Source organism: Antechinus flavipes, chromosome 1 (assembly GCF_016432865.1).
Source record: "Antechinus flavipes isolate AdamAnt ecotype Samford, QLD, Australia chromosome 1, AdamAnt_v2, whole genome shotgun sequence".
Taxonomy (NCBI): Eukaryota; Metazoa; Chordata; class Mammalia; order Dasyuromorphia; family Dasyuridae; genus Antechinus; species Antechinus flavipes.
This window is the reverse complement of record NC_067398.1, coordinates 269052438-269067314: the sequence shown is the minus strand read 5'-3', so window position 1 is coordinate 269067314 and position 14877 is coordinate 269052438. Positions and strand designations below refer to the sequence as shown.

General features: G+C 31.1%; 1 protein-coding gene across 1 annotated transcript in view; it reads right to left on the bottom strand.

Annotated features, from left to right (window-relative positions):
• Window positions 1–14877, bottom strand: part of UGCG (UDP-glucose ceramide glucosyltransferase) — a 43174-nt gene that overhangs the window by 7940 nt on the left and 20357 nt on the right. The window contains exons 2-5 of the mRNA XM_051961176.1: window positions 10246–10387; window positions 3406–3508; window positions 2273–2374; window positions 427–539 (exon numbers count right to left, since the gene is read on the bottom strand). Of these exons, the coding sequence (XP_051817136.1) occupies window positions 427–539; window positions 2273–2374; window positions 3406–3508; window positions 10246–10387 (460 nt within the window). The remainder of the gene's footprint in view (window positions 1–426; window positions 540–2272; window positions 2375–3405; window positions 3509–10245; window positions 10388–14877) is intronic.

Below are 14877 nucleotides of genomic sequence, written 5' to 3'. Positions count from 1 at the left end.
AAACAACTTCCATTTATGTTCACTTTGTGCCAAAATCAGTGCCAAAACAATGAGCAAGTGTCTTTGGCCTGGAATCTATTATTGGTCAATCTATAAAAGTCAGAGTGATTTGGGTTTAAGACATTATGATTAAGAAATAAATATAGCCCATAAATTCCAAGATATCTAGCATGTTTCAGGGATGAAACATGGACAGAGGACCTACAAATGGCATAGGTATAACATCTTATGAAGACAGAGGGAAGAGAAGGGAAAACAAAAGAAAGCAGAGCTGTGTTGCTCAGCTGCCTAGTTCCAGTTGAGTCCTCAGTGAGCAGCTCCTCCAACTCCTCACAGAGATTGTTGTTGGGATTTTGTTCACCTCAAAGTACTTTAAAGGATTGTGGATCTGGAAACATAATAGCACTCATGAATACCATAACTTACCTGTTCTAATGTAGCAGCAAAACCCTGTCTGTCTGCAACATAGGGTAGACCATGAACCAAGCCTACTTTTTCTGTCATTTGATTAACCATGTCAGTAAGTGTGTCTGGAATTACTAGAAAAAAAGAATGAGGGGATTATAGTTTTCTTTAATTAAAATGTCAGACACTAAAATTTTCTTTGCGAATCATAATATAAATATAAAATATGACTGCATTAGGGCTTAAATAAGTATAACCATCAAATAACATTTCTGGGCTATGTACCAAATTCCAGAAAAGTATTAAAGCATACAACAAACCTAAACATTTGCAAAGAAGAACTTAATAGTAACAGTGGAGCAGAGTTCATGTCAACTACATTTATTTAGTGACTTCCCACTAATTGGGAGACTATATTAAGAATCAGATAAAAGAGAATCAGATGTGAGTTTTAAAGCATTGACAATGAAATTTGCAGATTTGTGTGCTTTAAGAAAAATTACCTATAAAAACTTACATAGCCAAGTTTTCATTCAATTAAAAATAAAACATCACAATAGCATTTCTGAAAACAGTAAATTTCTCAAACATATTTAAAAGGATTGGAATTTTAAAATCTTAACTTATAAGCAACTTGTAAGACAGACACTTTCTGCGAAATCAAAAGAAACACTAAGCATTAAGACAGGTTTTGAAAAGATATTTTTCCTTTATAGCCAATGTAAAATACATTATGATTGGTTGAAATTGAAGAAAATAGATTTAGGAAAATTTTAAATTACTGCTATAGTTTGACCAAGTAACATATTCAAAAGGGCCACGATGGCTATAAATCAGTCTAAGGACCACAGGAAATAACACAACTATGGGAAATAAGTATTGAAAGCATCATCTCCATTTTGTAATGAATATGGGCAGTTCACAGGAGGAAAGAAGTTCAGAGATACTGACCTGCACAATGTTATAGTATGCAATACAAGAAGTCAGGGTCTTTCTTTATTCTACACAATCTTTCTACCAAACCTCTTTTACTGCTCAGTTTACCCTTTCCTTTTAAAAATTCAAATGAAATCTAAATCAAAACAAGCAAACTCTACCCCAAATCTTCTACACCTCCATTAGCAAAAATCATGCACTTATAACAAGACAATGTTAACAATTGTCATCCCCCAAAAGAAATCCTCCCACAACCTCTTAGCTGAGGTGCAATAATTAAGTTTCAGATTTCATTATCATCATCAAGTACTTGGTTAAATCATTCAAGTGTGTGAGTGTGTGTGTGTGTTCAAATTAAAAAGAAAATTCAATATGGCATACTTGATAGAAAAATAGCTTGAGAGTCAGGATTTTCCAAGTTGTCAAATATTGACTGTCTCACTCTAGGCATATCACCTATTCAACTACATGTAACATTTAAGTTGCAGAATATTTGCCCATTTTCATTGGTAGGAGTTTTCAAATAGTGAGTTCTCTACGCTAATGAACTTAGTCCAGAACACTACACATAACCCCAAAAAATTTCCACTAAGAAATGTACCTATTGTTCTCTGTGTACACACATTATTCTTTAAATAAAAAAATAAAAGAATAAACAGGGAAACATAAGGAAGATCTACAGATGCAAAAGTTAATTAGGTTACATAGAAGTCTTTTTGTATTTAAGAACATATTAAGCCAAGTCCTTACATGTGCCATTAAAGATATTAAGTATAAAAAATAAAGAATTACAATGTAATTTACACATCTGAATGTCCATCGTAATGACAAAGTAACTTTTTCAAGTCAGGAAAGAAGAGCTTGCAGTTAAATTATTGTTCAATTACTTATGAACAAGCAAATTTATAAGAAAAAATGATAAAAACCTCACCTTTGATTCCACTATCACAAATCCATATAAGATCATATTTTGCAACTTCATATCCTGGCATTAAATTATTAATTTTGGGATTAATCCCAACCTTCTTCCCACCTAAAAAAAAAAAAAAACACACACACACACAAAATGAAAGGGATGGAATGATTCTATATACTCACTTTAAAGACATCCTATAGTCAATGGGAGAAAAAGACACCCCAGACAACTCTACAACACACTTTTCAAAATATATTTTAAAACTGACTTACCCATAAACTAAAAATGAACACTGAAAACTTTAATATTAATTTTATCTTATTTTTCAGGATAAAAAATCTAATGATATAGAAATTCGTTTTTTATCTAAAAGAAACTTCAAGATTTTTGATCTTTGTGAATTTTGTAGCAACAGGTTTTCAGTTCTAAAGTCATGCTTTCTTTCATTAATTGAATTACTATCAAATTAAATAAACTTTCTGATTATCCTATAGTACATCTTTTTGGCTTAGTCCCATAAAGACTGTACTCTACAAGAAAAAAGACAAACTCCTATCTGATTCCTATGTACACAGTAAATGTTTTAAAATATCATTGAACCTAAATGACCCCCTTGAATATATTAAACATTAATACCAACTATCAAAGCTATGAATTCAGGAGTTACTTTTGAATTTCAGAAATTCAGAAAAATACATTGAAAGTGTATACTTGACTCCCAATTTCACAATTAACTTTTGGCTTTTCTAAGTCAATCAGTGAGGTAAAGAAAAGTTTTTTTAAAAAGTATTTAACATATAGAGAAAAATATAAATATGATGGATAAATGTTTTCTTTAAATGACAAGACCATCTCATGTGAGATAATCTTACTCTCATTGCTTACTTTCTTTAAGAAGTTCACACAGTATAATTCAAACTACTAAGGCCATGTGTTTTTAACAAGGAGCACTATGGTAAAAAATGTCAAAAGATTTTGATATGGAGTAAAAAGACTCTAAATATCCTTCGGAGATTAAATAAATTAGTATCTGTAATCAAAACACAATTCATAAAACTCTACTGTATTACAGAAGACTGTAGGCATGCTACAATACAAAGAATGATAAAACAAGTATACAAGTGAATCCAAGAATTACCATTACTTACCTATAAACAGTCTAGCATCCACATTTGGGTATTTACCAAGAAGTTTTTTACATACATCAATAGCTGGATCATCATGATCTTGTACACAAAGGAGTATTTCATACTAGTCAAAAGAAATTACTGCAAGTTAATCAATTTTAAAACTTCAAAAATCAAGGATATTATATCCATTATTTATCAATACTTATGGGAAACATATAAATTTGGTGACAGAATCAATTATGAATATTCATTGAATAAAAGTATAAAGATCATACATTTCTTCAGAATTTGGTTCTGAACAGGTAGGCAGGACCCAAGGTATTTAAGGTTTGTCATTCCAACATATGGTTGCCCAGGGGCTTTAAATTAAATCCAAAAAATTCCAATCTCTTTTATTGTCAGCTAAGTTCTATTGAACAATATGATATTAAGATTTGTAGTAAATAAAAACTTCTGTCTTGTAAAAGCTCAGAATCTTAAAACTTATTATTATTTATTGAAGATGAAATGATCACACTACAATTAATTTCAAGTGACCATCAATGATTTTATTGTACTAAATATTGATGATTAAGTGATGTTTGCAGAAAGTACAGCTGGAACACATGTCTTATGAGTACTTTCACTAATGAAATTTGATGTATACAGTAACATTTTTCACTATTTAAAAAAACATATTCAACCTAATAATTGTGAAGATGTATACAACTATAATCTGACCAGTAGTTAAATCTGCTCCACAGTAATAAGTAAATCACAAAGTTACCATTTTCTTACATTATTAATTTTTTGAAAAAAGTGGAGAATTATACAACACTTGAAATTTTTATTTCCCAGGACTGATAAGTTTATGCTGATTTATTCAAGTCTCAGGTTCTTATGTAATTAATATGACATATATGATGTGTTTCAAGCAGTAAGAAGGATGTTAAGTATTTGCATGATTAGAAGTATACAATATTACTTTTTCAGCAACTTCAAGGAATTCTCCCCTTCCCACCATGGCATAAAATTTCAACATGCCTAACACTTACTTTCATTTTTATTACTCTCACCACCACTTCCATTTACCCTATCAATAGTTGAAAGTTCTAACTAGGATTTGTTTTCCATGAGAACTGTATTAACTATTCTGCTATTAAGAAAGCTAACAAAAATATAGAATGGAAAAAAGACATTTATATGACAACAATCTCTATAATTTCTTGAAATTTATGGGATGTCGTCTAAATAAGTATCTGCAACAATATATAATTGAATCCACCTTTAACTTTTTTTAAAATTTACAATGATCTGTTGTTTTCATATTACATTCTTTTCCAATATATCTTTCCTCCCACACCCACTGGGCCACCCCTAATAATAATTAAAGGAAAAAAGAAAAGTGGTTCAGCAAAATCAACCACCATATCAATCAAGTCTGACAATCTACACAATATCCAAAACTACAGTCCCCCATCACTACAAGCAAAGGAAGTACGTTTTCTCAACCTCTTTTTAGTCTAAACTTGACAATTACAAAATATTGAAATCCTAAAAGTACCATCTTCCTTTACTGAAACTCTAAAATTTTAATTAGTCAAAAATTATATGAAGAATTCATAAAGAATCTTTCCTCAGAAGAAATTAAAATCACTAAGATTTTTATTGCCAAATTAAGCTGCTCAACCACAATATTCTAAAAAGTTCTCAGATAACAATGAAACCTTTACTATTTATGCCATGTAGCTCTGCACTCAAACATACCAAGAAAATACTTATAAAGAAAATACTTACAACTTAGCAGCATCACCACCAGCACCATGATTAAATAATTTTAATCTTTAACATAACTCCAATTCAATTATAATTAAAATGATACTTAAATAAATAATATAATGATACTTAAATAAATAATATAATAATGATAGTTACAGATTAAAATAATAGTTAAAAATGATACTAAAGTGAAGTTTGCATTTCAAGTCAGTTCTAAAGAACTGGAACCTAAACAAATATCTTCAATTTTCAACTATGATAATCACCTTTGTGTCTTTACAGTTTGATAATATTTCATTACTATAATATTTAATAACTGGCAATAAATAATATATTAGATCAATTAAAAGCTGGTTATGATGGGACAAAAATTCTTCAGATATATAATTGTTTGCTATTAAAAGAATTAGTAATGTTTTAAAATATAGCCTTTATCAGAAAAAAATTTACCTTAAAAAAAATTTTAAGACTTTATCATCATAATGCTTTAGGAAAAAAATCATGAAATAATTTCTCAATTAACTGTCCAATGGGGGTTAATATGAATAAATGAATGTGTAGTTTTCTAAAGGTTTTGATGATTAAGAGTTTATCTTGAATTATGCTTTTACCAGAATGGCTAATAAACTAATTTAATTATCTGTTTCCTTTTCTCTCCTTTTCTCTCTCTGCAAAAGGCAGAAGTAAACAATAAAATTACCAAAATCTTTAAATTAAAAGTAAAAGAAAAGGTATCTTGATAGTCTATGAATTTTTTAAAAATAATCTCTTGATATTTAATAATATTATTTCAAATTATTTGTTTATTTTAAAAAAATTCATAAAGACATTAAACATTTTAAAAGGTCTTTAAATTTATAATAATTGATATTCTATATATAAATTAATATCCATCAATTCAAATCCATAAAAATTAGTAAACAATTTTATAATAGTGTAATAGTGAGTTTTTCTATTTCTAAAAGTAAACATATTTTTTAAATATACTAACCAATCACATTACATATTAAATAAGTATATTTCTACTTCTGGATAAATGTCCAGTTTAAAAAACACATCCTGTTTATAAAAAAAAGTATTTTGTTAAATTTGGATTTATCCTGACTAACTTTCCAATAAAAACAGAATACAGGAAGTAGAATGAATACAACAGTTCTGCTCACAATAAAGGGTTTAAACAAGTAATAGTGAATGCATGAAGAAGGTAAGTTACTAGCCTGATTCTTTAGCCTAATTTTTAGAAGCTGTGCATTTCAAAAACTAATCCACATAAGAAAACAATGTAAATATGGAATTGTTTGCAATGTTTTGGGACTGTAGTAATTTTTTCACCTCTTAAACTTTGGCTGCATTGTAATACCAATTTTATATTTTTATACTAGATTCAGTTGTTTTTAATACTTTTTACCTTCAATATTATGAAGGCATAACACCTCTGGCTTTCTTTACCTCTCCATTTACTTATTTCCCTTCAAAACAGATTCACCTATTCTTAAATCTATAGATCTACTGTCTTCTTCCTCAAAAAACCCCCAATTTTTAGTCATTTTAAGCATCTGAGATGATAGAATCAGATTCAGAGTGGAAGGGATCTTTTAGGATATATAATTCAAACTTCTCATTTTTATAGAAGAAAAAATACAGAATCAAAGCAGTCAGCTGTCTTGAACAAGGTCAGAAGTTAATACATTCATTCATTTTTCCCAACTGGACAAGATAACTGAGAAATTATCTCTCTCTCTTTTTTTTATATCATGATTCTGTCTTTTAAGGTGAAATCTTTTTTTAAGGTGAAATCTTTTTCTAATAAAAGTTTTATTTCAAAGTATTTGTAATTCTACTAATAGAAAACAATTATTTATCTTAAGAATTTTTGTACTATCATAATCAAGCTTCTAATATCCTATTTATTACCAGTGATTAAATACAATAATAAGAGCAAAGATCTAACTCCTTCAAGGTAGGATCCCAGATTCAAATGTCAGTTTCTATTATATAGGATATAGGATTCTACAAAGTACACAAAATTTGCTTTACAAAATTGCTTTTGTGGCAAAGTGTGGCAAAGAACTTTGCTTCAATAAATATTATACAAAATACAGTGTTATCCATCTTTTTTAAAAGTTCACATATTATATGGATCAAGTAAAATAATAAATTGACACTTAGACAAAATTTTAAGGCTTAACATACTTTCAGATAAGATTCATAGTATATACAATCTCCACTGTTAAGTCAAGATATAAGAAAAGTTTAACTTGAGATATGACTGTATATTTAATTTCAAGACTCTCTCTCCTTTCACCATAAAGAGAAAATTTATTTTGCATTTTAGCTAACGTTTGGCATTAGCCTATTCTTAAAACTGAGCCAAACCACGTTGTTTTTCATTTGTTTGTAAGTATATTAAAACTGTCCTTAGAGCCTATAGTTTATCCCCTTGATTTCCTCGGTCAACTTAAATAACTGCTTCAATCACTTAATGATAAAAGCTAAGTATGTTGCTTCTTGTTTAAAAACAAAAATTCAATGTAATACCAAAAAATATAAACTTCTAAATTAACTCAGAGAAAAATTCAAAAGAATTTTGTCCTCTCACCACTCTCCTGTATAAACACAAGTCTGCTGATTGGCCTTTCACTCTAGGCTCTTGTTTTTCATTAATTTTTTCTTCACAACCAGGAGATCATTATATACCTCAACAATGATATTGTTTGAGGATGTATTCTGATGTAAGTGGATCTCTTCGATAAAGAGCTAATTCAGTTTCAATTGATCAAAGATGGACAGAAGCAGCTACACCCAAACACTGGGAAATGAATATAAACTGCTTGCATTTTTGTTTTTCTTCCCAGGTTATTCATACCTTCTGACTTCAATTCTCCCTGTGCAACAAGAAAACTGTTCGGTTCTGCACACATATATTATATCTGGGATATACTGTAACCTATTCAACATGTAAAGGACTGCTTGCCATCTGGGGGAGGGGGTGGAGGGAGGAAGGGGAAAAATCGGAACAGAAGTTTGTGCAAGGGATAATGCTGTAAAAAATTACCCTGGCATGGGTTCTATCAATAAAAAGTTATTATAAAATAAAATAAAATATTTTTTAAAAATTACCCTGGCATGGGTTCTATCAATAAAAAGTTATTTTAAAAAATTTTTTTCTTCTTCTTCACATGGCTGACAAAATAATCTTCCCAAATCATAGGACTTACACTCAGTCACTGCACTGTTCAAAAACTCTCTTATAATACTATAATGCTAGAAAAAGATATTAAAAACCCTTTTCTCTACCTAGTATTAAAAGACCCTTTAAAAATTGGCTCCAACATAACTTCTAGTCTTATTAACATTACTTCCCTTAATAAACTCTGTATTTTCAGCCAAACTGGTCTACTAGTTGTTCCTTAAACTCATAAGGCCATATACTAGCTCTATATAATAACAAAGGCCATCCCATCCCTGGAATTCATCTCATTTTCAGTTTGTACAAGGCAGGATTCATTATAACCCTCCATAAATCAACATCTACCAACTTTCCCATTTCTATTGATAGCGTGCTCCCAGTTACCCAGGCTCAAAATTGCAGAAGCATCTTTGTCTATTCCCTTCCATTCATCACACATATTCAACACAGTATTTCTGTTCCTTTCTCTCTGTTCATACAGCCATAAACCAAATTCAACCTATTTCCTTTCATTTATCCTATTAACTAGTTTCCATACATTCACTCTTTCTTATCTCTAATTTATCCTTCCCAAAACTGCCAAAACAATCTTCCAAATATACAGGTTTGAGCTCATTATTCTCCAAGTCTAAAATTCCTTTTTTTTCTGATCTTTCAATTTCTCCTCATATCAAGAATTTCACGTTGCAATACATTTTAAACTCATGTTCAAAACAGAACTCATTACCTCAGCTACCCCTCCTCCCAATCTACCTCTTTTCTAAATGTCCCTGCATCTCTCTAAGATCCCACCATCCTTCTAGTCATCTAGTTTCATATCCTCAAATATTACTTCCTCATCCTACATGTCTAATTGCCAAATCTTGCCATTTGCACTCCATAATATCTTTTGCATGAATCCTTTTTCTGGCTGCTCACACAACTTACTTTAGATATTTATATCACTGTAACCAACTCCTGAATGGTCTCCTTAACAAGTCTCTCACCACTTCAGTCCATCCAGCATACTGCTACCCAAGTAATTTTCTTCAATCAAATATATTAACATATTACTCCTTTATTAAATAAATCAAAATGCCCCCAATTTTCCTAGGATCAAATATAAACTTCTCTGTTAACTTTACAAATCTTTTATAACGCTGCCCCAGCCTATCTTTCAAGTCTCATTATTCCTGCTCACAAGCTGTGATGAAGCAAAACTGACTTTCTCTATTCTTCACACAACACTACACCTCTCATCTCTCACCTTCATGCATTTGGTCTGGTCAGTGCTTATTTCTATAATGTGACCTTCCCCAATCTCCAGCCTTACAGAAACTCCACTCTTCTTTTATGACATCTTTTATATGAAATCTCACCTTATCCTTACAACTACTAGTCCCCTTCCTTTTAAACTAAACTTAAAGACTTTGAAATTTATTGATATTTGTTATCTTTATTTATTCTGTATGTACACACACATGCTTGCTGAAGGTAAACTTCTATGGATAGAGATTACCACATCCATTATATCTGCATGTCTAGCACATAGGACAATGTCTAGCACATACCAAGTATTTAATAAATATTTGCTGACTGAATAACCGGTATGAGCTTTTTTTTTTATTCAGTTATTTCAGTCATGCCCAATTCTTCATGATCCCATTTGGGGTTTCCTCAGCAAACTTCCTAAAATGGTTTGCCATTTTCTTCTCTAGGTGGCATTACAAATGAAAAAACTGAGGCAAACCAGGTTAAGTGACTTTACCCAGTGTCACTCAGTTAAGTATGAGAGGTCTTCTTCATTCCAGACCTGGTACTCTAGATGCCCTCAAAGCTACAGCTACCAAAATGTTACTGTTAAAATATCCTTTCCTTGTGTTCTTTGAGGAGGAAAAAAAGATTATGTTCCATCATAACAATGTACTTACTCTGGGATAATCCAATTCAAAAAATGTTTCTAAGTTGTTGATTAAGTTAGGATCCACACCCTTCAATGGTTTCAGAAGTGTAATGCCAGGGAGTTTGCTATATGGCTGTTTGTCTGTTGCCTTCTTGTTGAGATGTAAACGCCTGTAAAAGACAATATATAAATACAAATGTTTAATATATATTATATAAGTTCTATAAGACAAGTGAACATTGAGTATTGTTTTTAGAATACAACTTTTAAATGGCAAATTTGCCAATTACAAAATGTGAGTTACAAGTAAATGTTTTAATGTTACTGTATATGGAAGGAAATCAGTGGTACTTTTGTTGTTTCTGGTCAAAAAAACAGTTTCAATGCTTCCTCCATTTCTTATATGACGTACACATGTACATACACACAGACACACACACGAGATTATTTACATGAAATCAAACAAGTATTTAATATTAGGCACTATTATGAAGCTTTTAAAGAAATTATTACAAACTATCTCCTTTTATAAAGCCCCACATTGTGTTAGGTCCTAAGAATGCAAAGACAAATGGGGGGGGGGGGGGAAGGTGAGGATATATAAACAAATACACATACATACATAACAAATACTCTCATAGAAAGAAAATCCTGCATGCAAATTCTTGAATATTGCCAACTGAAACACTCAGTTTACTGAAATTCATCATATTAACAAATATACATTTGAGATTCATGGATTTATAAGATGATGCTGAGTTGAGTCATGAAGGAAAGCAGAGATTCTTAGAAGAGAAGGTGAGGAAGGAGGACTTTTGAGACATTCAGGACAATCTAGAACAAAGGCCACAGAAAAAGGAGACTACACTATGAAAAACAATTAAAAAAACAAAAAACAATCATTTTGGCTATAAGGTAGGATGCTTACGAGGAATAGTGAATTATCTGACTGGAGTAGTAGGTCATATTGTCAAGGCCTTTAAATGCAAACAAAGAAATTCAGATTTTATCCTAGAATAATAATAGGCAGCCATTAGAGCTAATTAAGTAAGGGGTGATAGGCAGAGTCAGCTCAGAACTTTATTTTTTTTAAAATAATTGCTTTTTATTTTTCAAAATACATGCAAAGCTAGTTTTAAACATTCATCCTTGCAAAACCTTGTGTTCCAAAATTTTCTCCCTCTCACCTCAACTGCCTCTTCTCTTATACAGATAAAACATGTGCACAAGAAAAATCAGATCAAAAGTGAAAAAAGAAATGAGAAAGAAAAAAAAAAAAGCAAACAACATCCCTCCCCTCAAAAAAGGTGAAAATACTATGGTATATGATGCACATTCAGCCTCCATAGTCTTCTCTATGAATGTGAAAGGATCTTTCCAACACTAGTCTAATGGAATTGCCTTGAATCAGCTCATTGTTGAAAAGAGCCAAGTACATGGCAATTGATCATCACATAATCTTGTTGCTGTATACAATATTCTCTTGGTTCTACCCACTTCACTTAGCATTGGTACAGGTATATCAATTTAGATGCATCAATTAATGTAAAAATCATCCGAGACTTTTTTTTAAAAAATCAATCATCATTTCTTCCGGAACAATAATATTCTATTACATTCATATACCATAATTTTATTCAGTCATTCCCCAACTGATGTCAGCCCAGAACTTTAGAAAGAGTCTCTTTTAACAGTTGTATGGAGAACAGATTAGAGGAGAAAGAGACTTCAAACAAGAAGAACAGTTAGAAGACTCTGATAAAGTAGTGAGTGTCTGAAGACAGACAAGAGATATTGTTAAAATAGAACTAAGAGATTTGGGCATCAATTGGTTATATAAGAGTTGTTGACAACAATAAAGTTGAGAGTCTGGGTGATAAGATAGTGGTATGTTACATGTAACAATATTGAGTTAATAAAAACAAAATTCAACTTTATAGCTTTTTCAAAATTAGTGTATTGTCTTTAAACATATAATGATCCAAGGTCATCTCAAGTCATCTTGATCACACTAGATCCTCCTGAGGATCTCCTGGCTCCTGAGGAGAAAGTGAGGGCAGGTGAGCCCTTCCTCGCTTAAATCCAATTCACAGGGCATCACCTCCCTGAGGTCATGGTCCTCTTCGAGAATAAGGACAAACAAAAACAAATGACAACGAGTAATATACCTGCTTCAAATTTGTTTTTACATCCAAAAAGCTTATGTCCACCACTTGCAAAAGTGGCATTCCTACACTCATTCTCACATCTTAATCTAGTGCACATATTCAAGATAAGTACTATAAATTACTAAAAGTCTTTTGTCCATGCCTCTCTGCCATGTAATCCTGAGGAAAACATAGAAACAAGTTCTGTTCACTTTTATTTCACTTTTTTTTTTTTACATTACAGTGGAGACAACCATAGGAAAATCAGAGATTCAAGGATACAGTGAATATTCCAAATGTCAAGTAGCTATTATATTAAATTCCTTCTTAAAAGTCTTCTTTACCTTTTTAAGTGAAAAAAGAGCTAAAGAAATTATTTTAATGCTTGTATTCCCTGAGAAACTATACTGGTTATTAGCAACAGGTAACTTATTAAATGGGAGATAGGAAATTACTGGATGGAATATTAAGCAACTAAGAAGCATCTGGTTTGCTCCCAACTAAAGATAGAGACAGAAGTTAATATATTCGTTTTTCTGAGTTGTAGGGACTGAATGAAAATAAAGGGATGCTATCAGAAATGAGTTATGGAATCAAAACTGTTTATAAATTAAACATCCCACTTTCTGAATATTATTAATTCTCTAAGTTTACATTACTTTTTGAAACTGAAGACTATTAGCAACTGAAATAATAGCTTCAACTACATCTCAAAATTTTGCCTTTAATACTAGTTAAAAGGAGTATAACAGAGTCTGGGATCTAACCCTATTTTTAAAAGTAAACATCTTACCTTTTTGAATATGAATAATTTTTACAATATATAATGGTATAATGTACTAAATTATATTTGATGCAATTGTTTAAGTAATTTTTTATAACTTGCTTTTTATAATTCTCTTATCTATTCTGAAAAATAAGGCAGAGAATTATTAGAAAATGAGGAAAAAATTTTAAAGCTATACTAGGAGGAGGAAACAAAGTATCAATTTGCAAGATCAGAGGAAAAGATCTATACAGTTTAGTCTTTGAACCCTTTTATCACATCTCTGCTGGACCAAAACTATTAGCTTGCTTTTACTGATTTCCTGAGAAACATATTAATGCACTACATTGCATTAGAGAAAAAATTTAATATAAAGGTTTCCCTTATATTATGTGATCAATGACATATCATTACAAGTTGTGGAGCTTTGGTTAAAGTAAAATTCTATTCACTCAAGCTACACTTCAGTAAGTGTAGATATATTTTTACCACCCAATTCCTATTACCTAACACAATTTTTCACTGGCAAGATGGTAAACTGTACTTGATCTCCAAGATCCTTTTCAGCCACAAAATTCTATCTCTATTCTAATATAATTTATGCCACATCACCCTTAATATTTCTCTAAAGTATTCTTTAAGAACACTTTGACCACTAAATTATTTCTAGATTCCTTAAAAAAAAAACTGGTGGTACAGTAAATAAAATCTGGGAATTACTTTTTTTGTTTTTATGTTGTTGTTGTTGAGTTTGATAAGAGGGATTAAGGCTTCCTCCTTTCCCCCCCATTCTTTTTTTGCTGAGACAATTGGGGTTAAGTGACTTCCCCAGGGTCACAGAACTAGAAAATGTTAACTGTCTAAGGCCAGACTTGAACTCGGGTACTCCTGACTTCAGGGCTGGTGCTCTACTCACTCTGCCACCCAGGTTGCCCTTCCCCCATTCTTTTTGAAGTCAACAAAAATGAGTTAAGGAAAGCCTGGAAGAACAACATAACAAATGGAGGGTTATCTTTTGTGAATTTTGAGGCCATTTTCCAGAATCCTAGCTTTAATAAGGAAGAAGTATGCTGTTTTCTTTTAAAACAAACACATACAAAAAAGAAAAAACAAATTATCTGGAGTTCTAGTGGAGATAGATGAACCAATTAGAGGAAGTAGGGGCCCTATACCCAGGAAACTAAAAAACCTATAGGGAAAGAGGCTGGAAAAATAAACCTGTGCTAAGGCAGAGTGGGTTCTAGGTTATCCTGTCATTTTCCCCTTCCCTCCAACTTCCTTGCTAATGCCTAGAATTAATTCCTTTAGAAATGGAAAAAAAAAAATTATTCTATAATATAGGACTATTCCTCACATCACAGTCATCTTAATAATAAACAAGATCCAAATAACCTCATTCTGTCAATTCCAGATCAGCTCACTTTAAGGCCTAGTACCCAGGATTAGTCTCTTTTTCATTTGTATGGTAAACACTTTATATAAGCAGTTCACTTTAAAAGGACTATTTCCTTTATCAACATCATTCTCATTCAAACTAGAGTCATGAAATTTATTTATTCAGCAACAAAAAAAGGTAATAAGAATTGAGGAGAAACTCGAGGGTTTTTTAATTTTTGTAGAATTTTTCTAAGTTTCAAATCACTATCCTATTAGTTCTGGAAGATTATTTCTTATTCAAAAGGAGCAGAACAGAACACAATAAAGTATTACATTTTGAGAGGAAAAAAAGAACTTTGGAATGATAATA